The following is a 23,046-nucleotide window of genomic DNA, read 5'->3' on the forward strand; positions in this document are numbered from 1 at the left end:
CATCCTTCAAAAAAATGGACGTCGCGCAGTAATTTGTGAATTGTTACATTCCTGTGTCCTAAGACACTACCTCCGGGAGAACGGGACACTATCTCTCTCATGTTCAATTTTCTACGTTTGCTTCGCTTCGTTTGATAACAAACTGCAACGATTCTATCTGAAAAATTCGTGCGTCACAAGTGCAGAGGTGATTAAATCTTTCCATATGCGTCTCATTTCGGAAAGTTTAGGAACCACTATATATCTTATTTTTCATGATCCACTTAAACTTTCGTACGCCCCACTTAAAAATAGAAGTTTCCCGAACTTCTAAGGGGCACTGGGACCCGAAAATCTTTGAACATGGAAATCCCTTTCAAAGCAATATTCATACCCCCTTTTGACATTCATGGGTACTGAACGAGTATTACGCTACCAATCCAAAATATTCTACGTAAACGCAACCGCCGAGTCATGTGTTCAATGCACGTGTGTGTAAGCAAATCCTGTTTCCCATGTGAACTGTAAAGTGCTGGATTATGTTATAGCGCAAATTATTTCCTCTGTTCTGGACTGCCTGCATTGCAGTCTGTCGTTTGGTCATTCTAATTCTGATTCTATCGGTTGCCACGTAAACTGCTCATGTGAAAAGGATTGAAGTTAACGTTGCCTGACTTGTGTCTCCATATTGGCACCTAGCAAAAATAAAATTGTAAATATTAATTGGAAGATTGAATTATTTCAAAAACAGAAGAAAGGAGATCCGTCCTGAGACTAATGCCTTTAAGGGTCAAGGATCACGTATACACTAAATTAAGGTTCACTAAGGAACTCTACGCCTAACCTAAGGCGCTACCTATTGCGGCATACCTTGCAGTAACCTACGCTCCTACATAGGCCCTGGAGCGGTACACCGACTGCACCAACCTCCCGCCGGGCTTACGCACCTTTCTGCTATCCTGTGCAAGAAATGTATTCGACAAGTTTAACAGTTAACTAAATACATGAAATAGATACATTAGTAAATTAACAATGAAGTTTTATTCATGATACCGAGGTTTCGGCCAACGTTGGCATTGTATGTACACAGGCTGCAAATATCGTAAATTTAAAATTCATGTTAAGCTTTCGGGGAATGGTGAGCGAAAAAGTAAAGATAGAAAAAGAATTTCCATGTAAGTTTGTTGACTGCAAACACTGAGTTACAGAAAAAAAAAACACTATAAAGTTTGTGCACTTCTGCTGCAATGCATTAAAACACTGGCAACACGTAAAAAAGTTGGAAAACAAGATACCTCCCAATCCACACATTGCAATAGAAACATGGTGCACAAAATATTACTCATATACGACGTTGTCATGTGAAGCTGTAAGAAAATTGTAGGCTTGATATGTGATTTTTGTCAAGTACGTAATCCACGCATAAAAACAACGAAAAAGCGTACCCTCAAGCAAGATTTACGCTTGGTATCAGTTGCATATCTTTACAAACAAAAAATACATATGAAATGCCACTGGACACTTTTCTCTGAGGCGATTAAAACGTAATGAATAGGATGGAATTTTACAGTAAAAATCTGGAACAGCAAAAGTACGGAAATGGAACCAAAGTGCAAAGATGCGTCTGCATTGATAATATATACCGCGCAAAACATATCGGACACTATTAGAAATTAATGATAAACTATAATAAAACAATATCAGGGAGAAAGTGACAACATATCTTACAATTACACTAATTAATACCATTGCATTTTAGTTAGTACGGTGTGCACGATTCTAACATAATCTCTTGACGATTGTATAACGCTGATTGTAAAGTTAATTCAGTGCAACGCAACAAAAAAAAGCTATTTATACAACAATAATTACCAGGGCCAAGGCAATGTCGAACCAACGCGCAAAAAAAAGCACACACAGAAAAGTGGATTGTAATTTTGCATTGAAAAGACATGTCATGAACATAAAAAGTTTTCTATTACAGCTAAACGGGAATTTGGACCACCGCTAGGTTTTCCAAAACAATTCCATCATCGTCGCCTGAAAGCCCGGGTATATCACATCCGGCACCGGGAGTCGGCAAACCATATTCCTCCTCGAAACCGTCCGTCTGCATTTTTGCAAAGTTGACGAAAACCTGAAACCCCAAAAAAATAATTCTTTAGTGGACGTGGGACAAAATTGGTGATTCTCGACCTTTTTATTTGCCGACACCCTTTAAAATCAATTTTACACATGTAGTTGTGATAAGTATTTATTTGACCAACCCTAAACAATCAGTATTAACGCTGTGAGGTTGCGAGCACCTGCAGAACCTCTTCAACCCTACAATGTTACACAATTAACCGTAAATTCATAAATGGCATCCAAAGGTACTGAATTAAACTTTATGGTGCTCCGAGAAAAACAATGAAACCCACCTCGTCTAATGTGGTTTGACTCAATGAGTAATCTTCGATGTGAAACTTTTCTTTGTTCTGTTCCATGACGTCGAAGAGATAGGAGAGCTTCAAGTCGTCCAGCGGTATTTGATACTTAACCAACAGGCCATATTAGATACAGCAACCAAGTAATTGGTTCATTATTAGGTACAGCAACCAAGTATTTTGTTCATTATTAGGTACAGCAACCAAGTAATTTGTTCATTATTAGGTACAGCAACCAAGTAAATTGTTCATTATTAGGTGCAACAACTATGTAAGGTTTGTCAATGCTGCAACACCTCAGCATAATTAAAAGTAAAGTTCATTTACCAGCAACATGTTGCTATGGTGTTCTTTCAACACAGAAGTAGGAAAAGAGGACGAAATAAAATTCTGAGCATTTTCAGGTTCCTCGCATCGAGCATCGACCTTCACTGTGAGTGTGTAACCTTCACCGAAGCGATTCTTCAAATGTTGTGGACTTCCGATGCATTTAAACCTTCCATTAACCATGATTGCCAATCTACTGCACAACGCCTCACACTCTTCCATGCTGTGTGACGTCAGCACGATGCAGCGACCGCCGCGCACCGCTTCGGCAATTCGGGTCCAGAGGAACCGACGGGACATTGGGTCCATGCCGGCTGTGGGCTCGTCCTGTGAAATTTTAAACGATCTCACATAAATTATGAATGACCAAGTAATACGTTTATTATAGAGTCACCCGTTGCAGAAAAAAGGTTTTAGCCATGAAATATTACTCAACGGAGGTAAATTACCAGAGTTACTATCGGACAGGACCGAAAGATAAGCATGCTGCATTTTCATGCTAAAATTTGATTTATTTCCAAAACTTTGTTTGGTAATCCTGTATATGACCCAACCAACAAAAAAAAAGCAAAGCAAAAAAGAAAAGAGAGGTAAAATTGTGTGGATATTAACCACACTGTTTTTAAATGTTTTGCTTTGCGTGTCCGGGAACAATTTTGCAACGAAACCAATTTAACTTACCAGGAAAACAACAGGTGGGCAGCCGATGAAAGCGATGGCGGCGGATAATTTTCTTTTGTTTCCTCCACTGTAAGTTCCAGCGCATTTATCCGCATACATTTTCAAACCAAATTTGTTGATTCCCCACTTAGCGACGTTCGGTATGTCTTTGGGAGGTACACCGCGAAGTTTTGCGTAAAACTCCAAGTGTTCGCGACCTTGAGTAAAATAACAAACGTAACTTTACCAACAATGTCCAAAATAGGAAAAACTATGATTATTATTTATTAAATACAATCTGACAACAAACGCGTAAACTTTCGTAAAGTTTGTTTAAACACCAGCGAGGGTCTTTTGTTTTAACAGCTTAACAATTTTTTGTCGATGTATCGCAAAAACACCTGTCAGCAAGCTGTTAAGGGCTTCGAACTGTGGGCAGTAACCGGTACATTGCTGCACATCTCTTATGCTGCCGAGAATGCTTGCGTTGCAGATAGTTGCATCGCCTGAAGAGGGCGTCGTATCTCCGGTCAGCATCTTAAACGTCGTCGTTTTTCCGGCTCCGTTAACTCCAAGCAACCCGAAGCACTCGCCCTGGGGCACTCCGACGTACATTCTGTGCGATAAATGAAACGCAATCCACATATAATTTTCCGTTTTTTTCGATAATTAGCAATAAATTTATTGCTCCAGTTAGCGAATGACGCGAAACAAAATCATTGCGAAATTATAAGTGGCGACAATGCTTAACCACACTTAAATCTCAAGTTTGTAAATAATCTCCTCTCCCTTATACTCGGCTCATTGACTTAAGTAACAAACACTTCTAACCATCGGGCTGATGTGCAGTTTTCCTATGCAGGAAAAGGGTATTGGATTCAACCAACATTGCCTTAAAACTGTTGCAAAACCTTGTTTACAGCAATCATATAGTGAAGCAGCATAACCAGTTTCTCACCTGTCAACGGCAAGCAGCGGTTTCCCACTTATTTGGCTCTTGTAGATTTTTGACAGGTTTTTGATTCGCAACATGTCGTCACCTCGTCCTCCCGCAATTCTATCTCTTTCTTTCTTCACGTCCTCATCTTCTTCCTCAGTGGGTGGGAAATTATCAACATTTCCAACCACCGCGGGCTTGATGAAAAACCTGTTTAGCAAGACAGGACACAGCGTGTAAGATATACGACCCGCTGCTTACAATCGACACACTCAAGCTCCTGTTTACAACTGGCAGCTAAATATGCCAGGCAGTGATGGCGCGCATATATATATATGTGTGGTATCAGACTGATAAGGATTATACATTTTCTTGAGTTTGTTTGTCACACATTTCGCATTTGCGTTATTATTACTTTGAAGATTATCCGACTTTTAACATTTCGATCTTTTGAGATCTTTGTTTAATCAGCGCCTACCTGTATTGAACAAACACGGTGAAAATAAAAAAGAATGTCCCTTCGACAGCTAGAGCCAAGAGGTTTCTGCCCACAAGGTCGAAGTCAAATGGGTTCTTAAACTTGTCAATTCCTGTAAGTATGTTTGATATTACGATGGGAAACGGCGTTAGTTTTATCATTACTAACTTACCAAATGTGGCGTAAGCATCGGCGTAGGCTTGATTAATTCCCATGTCAATGAGAGCTCGTCCGAGGCAATATTGAGGGAAAATGAGGAAAGCTCGTTGTAGGTAGAAATTCACTTCTGTCAATACCGGATCGTCGAGATACTAAACAGGTAAAGCATGTTATAGATGTATTATGTTAAATTTTTGAATCTCATAGAACATAGGCAAAAATACGCCAGGCAGAAGTACAACCATGGGGAATTGTTAAGGCTACCTCAAGGATGAAGGTTGCGATGCTGGCGTTTATTCCGATGAAGATATTTATACAAGTGAGAACAACATAAGCTGTGCTTGGGACCTGTGTGAAAGAAAATAGTTTACAAAAATAATGGTAAAGTTTGAAGTTGAAAAGCACCAAAAATCACAAAAAATTGACACATACAAAAAATCGAAATTTAACTTGAAAATAATCGAATTAAATTTTGAATTAAAACTACATTTTAAAAGATGCTTCAGCCCGCTATTATTGGTAGGACTTAAGAAATATTTGTGAAGGGTTGTCAAGGAATATTCAAAAACCATTTCAGTTTTTATTTGCAACAGTCAAAATTAAGTATTGTTCACGTGTAAATTACTTAATCTTGCTCTTCGCTGGCCATAACATTGATGGCCGATTTAGGGTAAAAATGAGCCCAACATTGCATACAAGACCTAATATCCACGTAACAAATAACGTTTGCTAATCAAAAGTCTCAACACTAAGTAAACATAAAGCTCACGGTGAAGTAAAAGCTGGCAGGATACATCATGGGAGTGATGGCGTAACCATACAACAAAAGTAGACATATCAGACATGGCAGGTTGTTCGGAGACACGTAAGCTTTGGCTTGGAAGCAGACGAAAATCAGAACCACGATAATGGCAGGGACAGCATAATTTACCTGCGAAGTAGATATGCAAATTCAAAGTACAACATATGGAAAATAAAATTTGACCGCAATTCAGTATTTCTTTAACAGGTTTTATACTTTTTGCATAAATGTGATATTATCGGGATTATACACAGGAGGTTGGATTATGGTATTATGTTCTAATTCACATCAAAAAAACAAAACAATAGAACGATTTAAACTCTCTATTGCAATATTCCCAGGAGTAACATGATAAAAATACAAATTAACGTCAGGTAACTACTAACCAGGTCCCATAGAAAGTTGGAAATCCAGTAAACGAACTGGTTGACGCCGCTAACAAACTGCAGGTGTTTTGCTTTGGTCACTTTCTCCTCAATGAGGAACAGCACGAAACTGGCCGGGATGAACGAGAGAGCGAAGATAACGCAGATGGATATGATGGTGTCGGTCGCCGACTGTGTACTATATTCAACATAGAATCAATTAACCCAAACCGCGCTGTCACGTTGATAATACCACAGCAATGCTCACAACGCGGCTTCGTCGACTTGATTTTCCGTGAAGTTTAGGGGGTGGTTTACCACAACTATTCCGAAGTTGCTACGGTTGACCCCAGGCGGGAGGAGGGACCGCAGTGCGGCGTTGTTCAGCACGTTTAGCCAGGTGGGCATAGAGTGGTAACCGGAATTATCGAACCAAACCTGCAGGTTTATCAAAACAGCTTACTAATACGCAGAAATCCTGCATATTTCCGTTTACCAAGGCAGGGTCCCTATTCAACGCCCCTACGTAGTGATCTTAGCTCAAATAACAACCATTAGACATGACAACTGGGAGTTCATGACTTAATTTAAAAATATATAAATATGCTATAACAACACCCGAAGGACTACAGGATGTGGGAAATTCTTGAAAAGTGAAGAAATAACCTGGTTGTTTTCCGTTCTGACGAAGTTCTGCAGACTAATGTTGGCAAAATTATCTGTGGAATTTCCTACAAGCGCCTTGAGATAAGAAAATTCGGCGTTGGTCCACATAGTGTGGTACCTTTCCCCAAATGATAATCCGCCATACCGCTCTTGTCGAAACCTAGACAGAAATAAGTAGAACTTGTTTGAAACATGTAATGTTCATTTATGCCGAGTATGAAAAATTGCTAACCTGTCAGTGGTTTTGACCATCCAATCCGACAGATTTCGGCCGCTCATGTTGTACATTGGATTGCTTGTTTCGGTGATCATTTTCATTGTTGCATTTCCACCTGCGCCTTCAGGGCAATCTGCGGTAACACAAAAAAGGTAACTCGAGGTCATATTGTGTTTTAAAAGAAAACTGTTTTTGCTGTGTTGAACAATTGCACGCTGCACGGGTGCGGTTTTAGTTTATCTTAAATCGTGTGCAAAAAACGTGACCTAAGTCGTAAATTTCTGTCAAACTTTTAATTGCTTCTGAGGATTGAAACATAATAATATATCTGTATGAGACAGAAGTGTTCGCGCAACGTGCATAAAAATGCGTTACTTTATTTGCAGCCTCAAAAATCGTTGTTGAAAGTGTGCAAAAGAGCAAGAAAACACATGTGACACTTGAGTTACCTCATAAACCGACGCCATAGAACTTACCTGCAAGTAGGACTCGATTATCTTTGTCGGTGCAAGCACAAACTAATGTTTCATTCGAGAATGCAGACTGGCTTCGACCGCGGGTCGAGCTATCATCCGCCCACTCCTGGCCTAAACGAAACAGGAGATTTATTTAAAAGAATTTTTGTGCAAAAACACTATATTTATCGCACTATATGTCTGTTACTTACTGCCAGGGTTGTCGCAGTATATGAATGTGTGGTCGTAGTTGTTCTCCACCGTATAGTCGTTGACACATCGCATTCCAATACTCGGTTTGGCAAGAAGAGCTTCACTCACTCCCAATGCCATGGAACTGTTGTCGTCAACACTGCAAAAAGGGCGTTCAGTAATTAGAGATCAAAGCCAATGACACAGTCCTATGGTCTACAAAATGCATTTATGTCAAAACTAGAAATTCTTTCCTGCACATCGTGGTTTCTGGTAAAAAATACAGATGCATATGTTTACAATACTGTAGTAAATATGACTTACCAATAACAAAAGCATATTAAAATTGTTCACAATATATAACACGTCACATACCTGTGAAATGTGTTGGTATCTCCGTACATCCAAGGTTGAAGCTCCAATGGAGGAAGGTTTTTATAGTCGGGTATGATCAGAGAAAAGGCGAGAGCCAACGCTACGAACACGGAAGGCACGATAACCTGCGCCACGAAACCCTTCCTGTTTCGCCTGAGAACACAGTAGGATAAAATACAGGATTTGTATGGCTTGTTTGTACTTAAATTAGGTTCATCCACGAAGAAATGCATTCCACAAAGTAAAGGAATAATTCCAAATATGCGAGGATTCCACCACACAACAAATATATTTCCACGGAATATAAATTAACACGTAGTACCACTGCATCTATAGTGCAACAAAATTTGATTTGTATCTAACAAATTGTGACGACACATTAACAATTACGCTCCCAATGCAGTTTGAAACCTGATGAACTTTCGGGCTAATGCTATATTCGGTAGATTGGAAAGAGCCACAGTGGTTGCAGGCTCACAACTTGCCAGGTGAACTACATTCCATATACTGTAATATTGGTCTCTACCTTGCGTGGTGGAACCGCTTGACAAAGAGCGCTTTAAATTGTTGGAACACGAGCTCCTTGCCGGCAATCTGATAAGATCCTCTCGCCTCCAAACCGTCACCGAATTCCTCATTGGGAACTTCCACAGGGGGTTCAAGGTTATTTAGTGAAGTTTGTGATCCTTCGTCTGTAAATTTGAACGTAACGCGGCTGACAGTGCGGAGATTTCAACATATTTCATGTTTTTAAGAAATCAAGAAGCACAAAAGTTTGTTGTGGAACCAACAGTGAAAAAAACATCACACAATACAAAAAAACAAAAAAGAGTCTTCGGCAGTTCGTAAGTGTGAAAAAAAGGTAATTCTGTAAACAATTTCCAATATTGTGGGATAAAGTGCCCCCAAAAAATCAAAACCATGTTAAAAAATATCAGTTGTGAACGTATTTAGCGGCTGCAAAAGTTTACAATGCATTAAAAAGTAAAAAATATTTGGAAAATTTTCGTGCAAATTAAACACCCACCTATCCTTGAGTAGGGAAACGGATCCTGGCCTGAAAACACAAGCAACATGCATAGAGTGTGAATTGCCACCCAATAATTTCAGTGTTAATATGAGTCAACATGAAAACACTGATGTTAATTGCAGATCCAGGACAATTATTTACGTCGTTACCTGAATTATCCAATAAAAATTACCACGAGGATCCAAGATATACAAAACGCAATTATTTGAAGAATTTATTTAAAGATAGCGTTTGGCAAAACACCGCAAATTATAAATGTTGGGTATTACGTATATGTGACAGAATTACATGATGTATCATCTTAATGAAAATATGTATCGGTATGCATGCAATGTTTTTAATTTAATTGATGTACTTTCCCTACGGGACATCAAACAAAATCAAGAAAATGAGTTGGAAAATACGCACCCAGGTTAGGATTGCAACAACAGGAAAGTTTCAGATCTGCGAAATAAAAAATTGCTTTTTGAAAGATTAGTGTGCTTATTGAGGTTAGCCACCGCAGCGCTACTAAAAATGCAGGGGGTCGTTAGTTACTCAACGTACGACGTCTTTTGCTTCTGCGGGACGATCCTCTGCGCGCTTGAAACTCTGTGTTGGATTCGTTTTCTGGGTTAATGCTCGGCTTGTGGCGAGTTGGAAAACAGCCGCAACCTGTCAATACATCAATACATAAATGTCGATCTTTGCTACTATCTGTATGGATGCATGAGTTCCCAACAAAAGTAGACGTTGTCTTTGTTTTTTGCGCGGCGGCGTTTTACGATGGAGAAATTGCTATTTTAGCATGGTGAAAGATGGTCATTTAAACATTACGCGTTTGTTAAACTGCAATTTGACGTGAGTCGACTTCACGTAGGAACAAACTTGGGATACACTGACAAGTTTTGCAAGTCACAAATGGCGTTCCTGAATCCAAAACAAAATTCATGATGAGTTAAAACTCACATTTCTTCTCCTCTTCTCGACCTCCGTGTTCACTTCCATCAGCAACAGCCAGAAATATTTCCTCTAGGCTTGTGTCGGTCAAACCGTACGAGATTCCATGTAAGTCCAACACCGAGAAAAGCTTCCCATAGCTGTGAAATCGATTCGAGACGATAAAATTTATCCCAAAACAGTGTTTACCGGAAAAGAGTTCCGGCGTATATGTAAATTATAGCTACAGAGATTAAATCTGACATTTAACTGCAGTCACATTTTTCCGCCTTTACCAAGTATTTCAAAACATTGATCAGCATCTGCGCGTTTTGCTGTCAATATTTATGCATTTGGGTAACACTTACTAGCCCTCGTTCAGAGCGTCGTAGGGCAATACGAACGTGACCTCTCTGGCATCTTGTTCGTGCAGTTTTGCGCTAGGTATAACGTCCAAAACCAACCGCGAATAATCGGCTGCAACTTCGCCAGTCAGAACGCAATCCGCTGTAACAAAAAGTTTACACAAACATTGTTACCAGCGTCTTGCTATCTAAATATAGATGTGCAGACAGCACAATTAATATAATATTGCAGCATATTTGTGTGCACCCGTCACGTTTCCGTCCTCGCTTATTCTTTGTTAAGTTTTAACAACCGACGCAAGCAATTGTTACGTCAGACTTCTGACACAATAAAAAGAGCATTATGACTATTTCAGCTGAACATTAGGCTGAAAAACTAAAAGTAATTGTTGGCGCTTATAGACCATATGCGAACTGGTGATGACACAAAAAGCCACAAAACTGTTGAAACATATGAAGATAATCAACCTGCTTCATCGGGCGGAATGTATTTAGCTTCGGAAACAGCCTCGTCTGGGTCAAAGTTCAGGTCGCTAGGCGGGTTGACGGGTGATGACGTGGATTGTGTTGAAGAAGTGGATGAGCTTGCGTCAATGGATGAGTGGGATGATTTGGAAATATCGTCAGTACGAACGGACTCAAAGCCCTCGTCAGAAGCCTGAAAGAAAAAATGCTGTTATTTGGTGTATATCCATTTTAAAAACCAGACCAAACTGTATTATGTGTTACTACAAAGGCAATTATATTGCATTCGCCTACCTTCAGACTTTGTAGAGAAGATTTGTTGTCAATATTGATGGGCAAAGCGGACTTCGACTCGTTTTTGACGAGAGTCAAATAATAACCGACTCCGTAGTTACTTTTGAGGTAAATCGACGAACCGCAACACTTCAATTTACCCTGGTGCAAAATATTCGTTTTACAGAATAGATGTCGAATGAACACTTTATTGAAACTAACATGAGATATGATGGCGATCCGATCTCCGAGCAAATCCGCTTCGTCCATATGATGTGTGGAAAGAATAATCGTTCGTTTTTCTCTGTACGCGAGCAACAAATCCCATATACCACGTCGTGCGTACGGATCCACTCCTGTGAAATAATCGTGTTTGATTGGCGATGTTGGCGAACAGCTGTTTAACTTAATCGGTTTGAAGGCAACATACCTGCAGTTGGTTCATCGAGGATGACACATTTCGATCCACCCACGAAAGCGACAGCAACCGAGAGTTTTCTTTTCATTCCACCCGACAGATGACGTGAAATCTCGTTCCTTTTGTGCGGGAGACCGACATCTTTCAACATTTGCTCGATTTCAATTTTCCCTCCTTGGGAATTCTTGAGGCCTGAGTAAAGCTCGAGATGCTCTTGGACGGTGAGACTACAAAAAAAACATGTTTATTTTCACGACTTTGATTCGAAAAGATTTGCATTTCAGAGCTGTTTTGATGCGAACTTCTCTGTGTCAAACACTGGAGAACATGGTTGAAGTTATTTTAGGCGTAACAATATCAATAAAATTGTTAACGTGGGCAACATTAATTGTTAACGTGGGCAACATGCGTACGTTGTTTCAAACAATGACATAATTTATATATTAGTTTAATGTTGTTATTAAACAAATAAAAGTATGTTAAAAAAGTGTTCAATGGAAACAATTCCATGGTGTTTACAACGAATTATACGCTCTTTCAATTTGTAGCAACAGTTGAAACCAAACATAAATTTGTGGGTATTCGTATACCCACAGGGCAATGTAGATAAGGTTGTTTATCAGGTAAGAATATTTTCGCACAAACAGTTAAATGGCGGTCACGGTGACACTACCGAAAGCCCGGGATCACTTCGCTGGAAAGAATGACTTTGCCTCGGGTTGAAGCGACTTACTCTCCAAACAGTACGTTGTGTTGTGGACAGAAACCAAGTTGACTTCGAATAGAATCCATGTCTGTACAAATGTCGTTTCCGTAAACGTAGGCGGTGCCGGCTGTTGGTGTGAAAAGTCCGGTCAACATAGACATCGTAGTCGTTTTTCCCGCCCCGTTGTGACCGAGAAAGGAGGTAATTTGATCTTCGTAGAAGTTGATCGACAGATCGTCCACTGCCACTTTACCGTTGCTAAAGCAAAAGACAAAATAATTGATATGAAATGGAGTTGCATTTTTTGCTTTTTTATTTCACTGTACACTTTATCGACTACGAATGTGCAAAGGAATTCTATGTAGGCCTACATGGAATAGTAAGTAGACGATATTTAAGGATATATTTTGATGTTTATCAACGTGGCAAAACATTTGTTGCCAATTTCAAACACATCCAGATTATTTCCGAACTGTGGATTTTTTTCCAACGTTTGTTGCGAAAGTATTTACCTGTATACTTTCTTAAGGTTGTGTATTGAGACGCCCATTCGAAGATTGGTCGGTTCCTGCTCCAGTCTTGCATTTAGCATTGTGACGTCAGCAGCAGGGCTGTCGTTGTGATTCTTACGTCGTCCTGATGACGAGCCGCACCAATAAGAACGAGTTGCGAAGAAGTACCAAGGCCTTGGAACACCATATTTTCCCGGAAATACGTTCTCGATATACCTGTGTAGGAAATGACGACATGACACATATTACGCCTCTACAATGAGGTTTAGCAATGCAAATATTCTTATTGTAGCATTTCCATATTTACCATGTCAACAGGAAATAGATGAAGGCGTCGACCAACATCATGATAAGCGTGATGAGAAAGTTGAGTTCGTCACCTGGGTCTGGACTGCTTGCCCAGTTACTGAACTGGACGCCGTCGCCCGACATTTCGAACTGCGATATGTAACCAGCCCCATATCCGAAAGCAACGTTTGACAACAAGCACTGATAGAACAATATACACTGTGACACACTGAGATATTTAACGCGACTTCACGTTTTTGATATCTAAACTAACCTATTTACAAATTATAATCACTTTATTATTATAACGTTTTGCGGCCAGTAAAGTCCGTATTTTTTGTAAAGACTATTATATTTTCCTAATATGAAATGTTGTTACCAAATAAGATAGAGGGGATCTAATTCTGAAGCACAAGGTATGTACTGTAAGTGGAAGCACGAAACTTACGGCTACAAGTTTTGTGGACAAGGTCATCTCGTCGTCCCATACGACAACCATATTGTAAGGAATGTAAAGTAAGAAATATATAATTCCTCCGCAGGCAGCAGCCAAGTTGGCCCTAAAACAAATAAAAATTGGCAAGTGTTACACAATGTTTGTTTGTGTAACTCTTGTTTGCAGTAACGTTTAGATTGTTTGCCGGAATGTTTCGTGGTTTAGGAGAAAAAGACGTTTTTCTTATGAAACATGCTTCACAGGATTATGTAACTCTGTGCTTACCTGGAAAAGAAACAACTGATGAGGAAGCACTGTGCGATCGTTGCGATGGCAAAAAAGCTCAACCACAAGAGAATAATGAACATGTTGCTGTAAGGAGTTATTGTGCCAGCCTGAAGTACAAATGTACATGTTGGATGCAATTTTGGCAATTTCTGGGTCTGACGAAGATCCACACAAAATCATCCAACACACCCGAATATGCATATTTTACCCTCGGAGCATCATCAGTATTTTTATTTAAATGTTTTTTTTATTTATTTTATTTAAAAATTTGGTTATTTCTCACCTTTAGAATAATCACCATTAGTAGGACTGATATGAACATAACTATAAAGGAGTTGATGAACCAAGCAACCCAGTGGACACCATTGCTCAATCCCATCATTTTCATTACCTGGCAAGACAGTTATTAGTAACTTTTCTTACCGAGAGTCAGAATAATGATATTCAACATAAATTCTCTCCGAATTGCAAGAAAAAGGTTTGCTCAGAAGAGTATAAACATAAAAACAAACCTCTTTCAGTCTTTGCTCTTTCTCGTAAACAATGTTTTTAATGATGATACAAACTGAATAAATCCAGGCCAATGTCATAATTAGGGACAGAAGTGATGAGAGATATTCCAAAAACCTGCAGACAAACCTGATAAAACCCTCTCTTTCATGAAGTTAGAGAAACAATTACTCTCTTTTGATATTTTCAAAAACAAAAACTTTGCATAAAAAATTTGCATTAACACATATAAATTTAATTATATATGTACCTGAATTGGAATTTTTTACTTTGACACCAAATGAATGATTAAATATTTACTCAAAAGTAACATGCATAGAGATGCTTGACTAGCAGGTGATTTATGAATGCCAGAAAGTTATTGACTTTTTGCACATACGCAGAAAGTTACTGGACTTGTTGCTTATCATCACGTAAAAGCAAATTACAAACAAGCAGTCAAACTGTTTCCTGTGTTTTTGCATGTATTCACTATTTTAATAAGAAGCACAGTGGGGCAAATTACATAAGAAAGCTCATTTGGACACTCCATGCTTTCTTACTCATCATATGTATAACAGGGGTATGGAAACTGTTGCATGTAAGCTCCCCAGTTGATTGAAGCATTAGGGGTGGCATTAGTCATAACATTGATGATGCCAGTTTCAATAAGGTCTTGCAGAAAAAGAAAACCGCCACTATAGTAACCCATTGTTATTGAAGTTGGGTCATCATAGGCATCAGGTATCCAGTAACTGTCGTTTATATAAAATATTTAGACTCTTAAAATAAAACGGCCATAGCAGGAATGGGTAATTTTATTTCTACTTCAGGAACTGCCTCACCAGCATTACCCATTCCTTCTATCGGGCCTTAAAATCACCTGTCTCTTGTAAAGCAGGGATATGGCATAACCTGCAGATAGCTTCCCATTGGGTTGTATTGCCCCACCCAGGAACTATTGCTGCTGAACACATGCAGAATTGCTGTTTCAATCAGATCTTGTAGATGCACGAAGCCACTGATGTAATATTTCACACGACTTCTGCCTGTTTCAGAGCCAGGCCGCCAGTAACTGTCAAATTAGATTCATGCTGATTGCAACAAAAAAGCTGCCACAAAAATTACCCACAAATTTGTAATTAAAGAATGCATTTGAATGAGACAGGTTCTCATAATTATTTTGGCCAGAAATTGTAAATTTGGTATTATGATCTAGTAATTATGCACTATAAATTAAAAATTATTTATGTTAAAAATTGTTTGCCATGTTGATTTTACACATGCACATGGAAAAGGGCTTTAAACATTCTAATTAAGAAAATGATCCATGCATAAAGCACAAAATATTACACACTAAATTACAACTGTAGTTCAGCAGCAAACCACTTTAAATATTTTGTAAGCATTTGCCCGACCCATTTCCTAAATATGTTGCACTTGTTATATTTGGATTATGTATACTTGTATAGTCTAGTGGACCTAAAACAATACAAGGAAGACATACAATCTTCGAAGGTACGTTGTCCAAGTCACAGTACCAGAATCTTGTCTTATTTTGTATTTTACAATGTTGGCCATGTTAACGTCAGTGCTTGAAGGGGATTCAAAAGCAATTCCTGTAAAATTAAGAACATATATATTTTACCAGTTGTTTCGGATTCAATTAAAATTGGCAAAAAATTGTACCTCCCCACAATGTGTTGTTGCCCAGAAGTGAGTGAGCATATATTTCCATGTCATATTCAGTGTGAAATCCCTCAAACTTATTCAATTCCAAGCAGCCTAACAACTAAACAAAAGAGATGATTGTCATAAAATAACAAGAAAATACAATTTTGTTCTCCAAAATTCACAGACGTTTTGAGGACAGAAACTGAAACTGAGGTCAGTAGGAAAGACTGAAAAGTCGTGACCAAATACCAGCTTTATCATATTTTTGGGTAATTACCCTGCACGCATGACTCACAGATTGGCAACAAATTCAGGAAACTGTCTATTGCATGACTTGTCACATGACGTAGGTTTTAGTTTACACTGCTTGCTGAAATATGACACACATTTATGTTGAAGGGATCAAATTACATTTTCATAACATAGAACACATGGATTACAGCAGTTACGACAAAAAAGAGTTTTGTAAATTTCATGTGGTCTTTAAAATACAAACATTGTAATAAAAACACTTTAAACACAAACATAATAATTACTGTCTATATTTTTCACATGGCCTATATTTGTGCATGATTTTGCGTTTAGGTGTAGTATGGTTCAACTTTTATGCTTTACCTTGGTAACCAAAACAACCATGCTGTCGAATTGTCGATATGTCTCCTTCCATGTTGTAACATTGTCACTTGAATTATCATTGTTGGATAGAAAAGCTTTGATTTGCTCAAGTTGGTTTACACTAATTCCAGTCTGAGCAGCCACAAAGTCCAAAGTAGCTTCGTTTTCCAAAGCCTCCTTACAAAATAGACAGGACCTTTTAGTTTTGACATTCTTTCATAGCAAGTAAGTCACATACCCTTAAACCCTGTGCCACAGCACCACTTTCCAGCTCTTTGTATAGAGATGGTCCAGTTGTAGAAGACCAGTTTTCTCCAAGGTTCTGTATTAATGCAATGGACTGGAAAGTAGCATTTGCCTCTTGGATTATTGTCCTTACAAGTGGTGTATCAGGAGAAAACGGTATTTTGCCTAAACAACAAAATTAAACAATGGAAACTGTTAACAGTGTGTCACTTTCAATAAAGCAATAAATTTTGAGTTGATTATTACAAATTTTGCTTACCCAACAACAAGGGTTTTACAGTTTCCCAAAGAATGGCAAGTTCATCATTTTCTTCAAACTTTGCAATTAGATTGTCACAGAATTCCGCATTGTCCCTTAATATACAACCATGAACTTATGAGAAGCTACAATCACTTTTGTTTGTTGTTGTGTCTGTCATATACATACGAGCTGTTTAGTGACGATGTATTGAACATGGAACCCACTGGCGATGAGGGATCGTTGGATGCATCCAAAAAGCCAGAAATCACAGTGGTTTTGTTTTGGGGGTGTCCGCATATCTCCTACAACATTTTGAATAATTAATTTCTATGTTAACAAATCTAAAGCACTTAACGATGTTATATAAATTGCAACATGAAATCCTAACAAACGTTTTGTAAATAACTACACAATCCAATAAAATTTATGTCAGTTTGTAATAAGTTAAAGCTTACGTACATTCACTGCATTTGGAGATGATAAATCAACACCCAATAAAATTGACAAAATTGCTGTTCCTGACATTCCTTGGTTTGCACTGCTCAGGATATTCAGAAGTGGTCCCTGTATCACCTGAAGCTCGCCCAGAGTTTGGTTTAGACGCTGTTGGGCTGCCAAAACCTCGGCTGATTGAAACTGACTTTCGTTGACCAAAGTTATACCCTTGCAAAAATGGTTTTATTTAGACAATCCAGTGTTTCATTTACACTGATATTGCAGTTTTACTTTTGCAAAAGCTACCTGCATAGAAAATTTTGTTGTTAAAATAGTTGCACTCCCAAGGCTTTCCTGGGTACGAATGCGTAGCAGTGTTAAGCTGGTATCATTTAGATTGCACAATGCATTGGAAACTTGAAACACAGTGGCAGGACCAGATTGTGGAAATTGTAGAGTGAAGCTGAGTACAGTTGCATTGCATACCACCTCCCTTGAACCAAGTACACCTGGGAGGGCTAAGGCCTGTGACATATTACAACAGAAGAAAAGTTTAGGTCTGTTTGAAACACTTTCAAGCATTTAATACCTGCAAAAATGTGACATTGCTGTTGACCAGTGTGTTAATGACATCAGATGTTAGTGATAGATGAAAAGAGAGGAAATTTGTATAGGATGCTGGACTATCCAAAATTGACGAAAGCACAACTGGAAGATACAATTTGGGTAAGGTATAAACTTCTTGGTGTTATATACACAAGATGTTGCATGGCTACAAAGTTGTTGTGTTGCTGCTAATCATTTCTTTATTCTTTTTCAGGTCAGTGGGGGAGGAATGTGAAAACATTTCATGCAGAAAACAAAATAGGACTAAGCTAGTAACAAGACAACTTGTAAATCATTAACCGACAAAAGGCAATAGAAATGACAACAGCAAACATAAAAAACTTTTATAGGTTTCTAATTATGCGTCATAAATGGACTTAGGTAGTTGCAAATATTTACATACAGTTCAGGAAAAGCAAAATCACTTGTCCATGTAAAGTAATTGGTCTTGAATTCTCTTACCTGATTGATTTGCTCCTGATACTGATGACTGGGCACTGGCCCCCAACAGTGTCAAGTCATTTGTAAATTGTTCGAGGTCATTAAAGCTGGAAACATTTTCTTGTAACAGGGAGAAAATATTAAGCAATGCTTCAGACGATCTAAATATATGCAAAAAAATGAATTATGACGTAATTGATATAAAATGAATGGTAGCCCAACCAATTGGCATTTACCCGTTAAAGGAGTTGCTCAGATTATTAATTTGACCTGGTGTTTCCGACGGTACCTCTACACTGAAACAAGGGTTTCTAATGTCACAAAGCAAGCTTTTGAACCATGGATACACGCCAGCAGATGGCATTGCCCTCGCTGGGTAATGACCTACACAAACACATCTATTGTAAAAGATGAGTCAGCACATTACAGGCAATCATCAACAACACCTACATTCTCCTTTTGTTTCAGCAACCTGAGTTTGACGAATTGCAACTAACACCGCCAGTAAAAAGAGAGGCCATACTATTTCAACTCCAGTCCGCAGCTGCAACAAAAACATTTTAAGCATGTAATAAATAAAATTACAACAGCATGTTCACCAACAAGAAAACCATTACTATGCTTACTTACTGTACAATAAATATAAATTACTGCTGTATGACAAAATACACACAAAGCCAGATTGAAGTAACAATCACTTTAGAAAAATCAGCAGCCTATAAAGTGCTTAACAAACAGTCATTTAGTGTTAAACTAAAAGTAATATTGAGTATTTACTGTAAAACAATACATACTAAGTGTCTTTTCCGCAATATAAAGTTCTTCCACAGAAGGAGGCGAAGTTGTTTCCAAAACATTTCCAGCTTATTTTATCATTCTACACAGTGATGGTCTAACTTAGTACGATCTATGTACAAAACAGAAAAAGTAACCAAGCAGAGCCAACAAGCACAGCACGGGTAAACTAAAGTTTGCTTTGAACAGCAAGCATGACTAGCACATTGTAAGTTAAGGGAAAAAGGCACACGACCAGGCTATATGTTACATCATAGGCATGGCAACAGTTTTTAGTTAGGGGCTTTGTACATTTGGTGAAACTATAATATTTGCCATGGAATATGACTGAACAAATATTTATACAACAAGTATAAAATCATTTTGAGTCAAACACAATGTACATGTAAAAACCAAAAAAGACTTCTTTACTTTTGTACACACAAAACATAACAAAATTTGACAGATTATGAACAGAATAACAACCAATTCCCAATATCCCGTATAGCTCTAACAGTGATTAGCAAACATTACAACAATAACACAAAAATTTGATTCTGTCAGAAATTATTACATAGTAATTCCAATGTGGCCTATAAAAAAATTAACCAACTGTTAATTAACAAACACCCAACATTTGGTAATTTACTTAAATAATAAAATTTGTTTGTGCCTGGTAAGGCGTGAAGAATTATGATGCAGGTTCAGCAACTGTAGTTGCTGCAGTTCTTTTGCGGAAAAAGATTTTTTTCCTCAAGGTGGCAATGGGCATGGGCATTTGCTTGAATGGTTTGCTTGACATTTCATTGTTCACCTTTATCAAAATGCTCAAGACATCTTCAGTCATGTGGTATTTCTCCAGGTTTTCAACAAGGGAAGAAATAAACCAACTTCCTTCTTTCTTGTGTCTGTAGGACAAAAAACCTGGGACAGTGGAGTGGCTCACCAGAAAGTCAGCCTCACTGGGTGTAGCTTCTGCCATGGGAGGAAGCATTAGCGGGGAATCAGATTCCACATCAGCAATTGGGGGTGCTGAACAACCTCCCATTCTGCGGTCACCTTGGCATGCTTGGAAAAAGAACAGCTTAGGCTTGTTTGTCAAAGATGGACACTTCTCAGGTGTAAAAGCTTTGTGAATATGTGGTATGGGCACAGGCATGCCATCAACACCATATATTTGACCTTCCAGTCCATGGGACATTATCACACAAACAAAACAATCATATTTTGAGTGATCTGTCCTGGTAGTTTCAAGAATAATTTTTCTCAGTTCACGTTGATCCAAGTCCTCATAAATGGAAATTTCAAAACCGAAGCTTTTGAATAACTTTGTAAGCCGGTTTAAATCTTCTTGACTGCCATCACGATTTTTAAAATGTGCATTTGGAACCTGATAATCAGGTTTGTTGATTTTTACACGTCTAATAACTTCCTCCTGGTTAAGATTTTCCTCAAATTTCTCATTATTGATGATTATGCACATGCCACATGGATTTTGGGTCATCTCATAAACATCATCCGTTTTGGGGGGCTTTACAGGATTGGGCTGATCATTTCTCAATTCTGTTTTGCACCTGTTTGTAGTGCCATCATTACCAATACTATTGCCATCTTCCTCTTCAACATGGTCATAGTCTTCCGACACTTGAATATTCACAGATACTTCTCGATCTTCATCAATTTCAGATAGCCCCACAACAGGATTGACTTGTGCACTTTGTTGCATACTGGAATGTGTCGTGTTGGCTACACTTACTTGGGCATTTTGAGACAAACTAACATTTGTTTCAGAGTCATCACGATGATCAGCATGGTGCTTAAGAGCAGTTTCGTTGTCAGGTACAAAAGCAGAACTACCCGATTCAATGTAAGGCACATAAGGAGATTGCCTTCCTTTCTGCTGTCCACATTCTTGGCCATCAAATGCACGACTGGAAGTACTCTGGAGGAAAAAGTTTGCCTGCCCCCCGGCTGCATGATATTGTGGTGCTGCTGCCCCCATGCCTGCAAATGACATAGGACCCAATCCCCCCTTGGAATAGTGAGGTTGTTGCATTTGAGGCAAACTTTGTGAAGCGTTAAGATGGCCTGGATGATAGGAGTAAGGTAAGTTGTGTTGTGCAGGAAACTGTGGGTAACTTTGTTGACTCTTGGGCAGAGTGTAGCTGGTATCACCATCACGGAGTTTCTGGAAGGTTTTAAATGGCTCCTGATTATCCAGTTTTTGCAAAATAGTCATCATAAATTCCAAATCATCTTCAGACATTAAATCCTCCTCCTCCAAGCAAACCAGCAAAGATAAAATATCAGTGGACCTGTTGTGGTTTCTGTTATTCAACTTACCCCGACAAAGATTCTTCAAGATTCTGAACTCATTGCCAGTTATTTCATCAAGAAGTTGAAAGCATGCTATTCTGTATGGTGTGAAATTTTGTGCGGCTTGCATCAAAAAGTTAGCTTCATAATCCTTACGGTTTTTCACACCTGGCAATTTCTTTAATAAATCGTGTCGGTTGATACGATAGAGAACTTCAGCCAGAAAGGATAAGTCATGACTGTTAATCCAGCCTTTTGTTTCAAAATAATCCAGAAAGTCCAGAGCATTAACCATTTCCCTTCCATGTGGAATGGCATCACGGCATAAATAGCGAATCATCTTGACATTTTCATCGGTCAAACCCTCCATGATGGAGTGCAAGAGGTTGCGAAATCCATCATCTTGATCCATTTTGGACACTGGGTGTTACCCTACAGGGGGCTATCTAAAAATAGCACATGAATTTAACATATTGAACCTATTACCTTGGAGTATGACATCTAATAAAAAAGCCAACATCAACAAATGTGGACATGTGATCAACTCGAGACTTTTTCATGCCAATTCAAGAACTAACATTAAAAATAACTGACAAAAACAGGCCATTTTATTTATCACTTCTGATGAAAACAAGTCACTTAAACAATAACACACAAATTTTGTTAGCCATTTTTCCAACATATTTTGACTGTTTTGCTTAAATTTGTGAAAGAACTAATAAAACTAAGGAACACAACTCACGGGTTTTCTCGTAATTCGAAGTATAAAGAGACTGCCCATATTGCTATTAACACTATCATGTTTAAAAGAAGACGTTTTGGTAAAAAAACTTAATAATGGCATAATTTTTGCCGAAACGTCTTCTTTTAAACATGACAGTGTTAATAGCAATATGGGCCAGTCTCTTTATACCCAGAATAATAAAACTAACGTGTTAGAATTATTCTTGTCACAACAATAAACAGAAAACAGTTAACAGGAGTTCCTATGAGGATTAGCGAAGCGTGACTATTTTTATTATTAGCATTTTAAACTATGCCTAAAACAAAAAAGACATAAGTATAAAAAGAAACAAAAAACCAATGTGTTGTTTTGTTGATAAAATACATCTAGAAACAAACTTTAAAACACAGATATTGCATCTTGCAACGACTCTGTCTTGCTTCTATCTTCGGTGTTTTATCAACCGGGAAACCACCCTCTGGGAAACGTTTTGTTGTCACATGATGAATAATGGAAATATCATTCGGCTGAAGTTCAATCACGACTGTATCGTGCACGGCGTCTAAAATTATGTCAAGTAATGAAAACATAAGGCAAGTAATCAAAGTATAATGAAAAAAAATGTGTTAGCTGGTGTTACAATTTAATCATAGATCGTGTGAATATGGTAAGATGTAGGCTAATGCGGAATATGTTACTGCATAAACTTGCTAAGAATAGAGTTGATTTACGATATCACATTTGATGG

At 38.3% G+C, this 23,046-nt stretch overlaps 2 protein-coding genes across 3 annotated transcripts; both read right to left on the minus strand.

Moving 5' to 3' along the window:
• Window positions 1-1,007: 1,007 nt before the first annotated feature.
• On the minus strand, window positions 1,008-19,393 carry LOC145917818 (phospholipid-transporting ATPase ABCA1-like). Of its 2 annotated transcripts, XM_083003105.1 has the most exons (48): window positions 19,279-19,393; window positions 18,935-19,028; window positions 18,721-18,868; window positions 18,506-18,645; window positions 18,027-18,145; window positions 17,744-17,962; window positions 17,462-17,665; window positions 17,189-17,304; window positions 17,021-17,115; window positions 16,754-16,926; window positions 16,516-16,692; window positions 15,916-16,018; window positions 15,734-15,845; window positions 15,110-15,301; window positions 14,250-14,364; window positions 14,021-14,128; window positions 13,735-13,844; window positions 13,462-13,573; window positions 13,033-13,214; window positions 12,726-12,941; window positions 12,241-12,471; window positions 11,520-11,734; window positions 11,312-11,445; window positions 11,111-11,251; window positions 10,820-11,009; window positions 10,355-10,493; window positions 10,017-10,147; window positions 9,615-9,722; window positions 9,477-9,512; window positions 9,066-9,095; window positions 8,565-8,730; window positions 8,039-8,191; window positions 7,684-7,823; window positions 7,493-7,603; window positions 7,032-7,149; window positions 6,800-6,959; window positions 6,402-6,571; window positions 6,155-6,332; window positions 5,736-5,897; window positions 5,231-5,314; window positions 4,980-5,118; window positions 4,808-4,919; window positions 4,351-4,539; window positions 3,794-4,008; window positions 3,414-3,610; window positions 2,733-3,059; window positions 2,400-2,513; window positions 1,008-2,116 (listed from the first exon to the last, which is right to left on the minus strand). In XM_083003105.1, exons 1-48 carry the CDS (start codon window positions 19,339-19,341, stop codon window positions 1,964-1,966), a joined length of 7,041 nt encoding a protein of 2,346 aa, XP_082859231.1. In that variant the 5' UTR covers window positions 19,342-19,393; the 3' UTR covers window positions 1,008-1,963. The 2 variants fall into 2 exon arrangements, with proteins under 2 accessions (XP_082859231.1, XP_082859232.1); XM_083003106.1 differs by lacking the exons at window positions 9,066-9,095; window positions 9,477-9,512.
• Window positions 19,391-22,067, minus strand: LOC145917820 (uncharacterized). Its single transcript, XM_083003109.1, has one exon. The coding sequence runs from the start codon at window positions 21,984-21,986 to the stop codon at window positions 19,950-19,952; it is 2,037 nt and encodes a 678-aa protein (XP_082859235.1). The 5' UTR covers window positions 21,987-22,067; the 3' UTR covers window positions 19,391-19,949.
• Between the last annotated feature and the right edge of the window lie 979 nt (window positions 22,068-23,046).

This window comes from Ascidia mentula, chromosome 1, assembly GCF_947561715.1.
Source record: "Ascidia mentula chromosome 1, kaAscMent1.1, whole genome shotgun sequence".
In the NCBI taxonomy this organism is placed as follows: domain Eukaryota; kingdom Metazoa; phylum Chordata; class Ascidiacea; order Phlebobranchia; family Ascidiidae; genus Ascidia; species Ascidia mentula.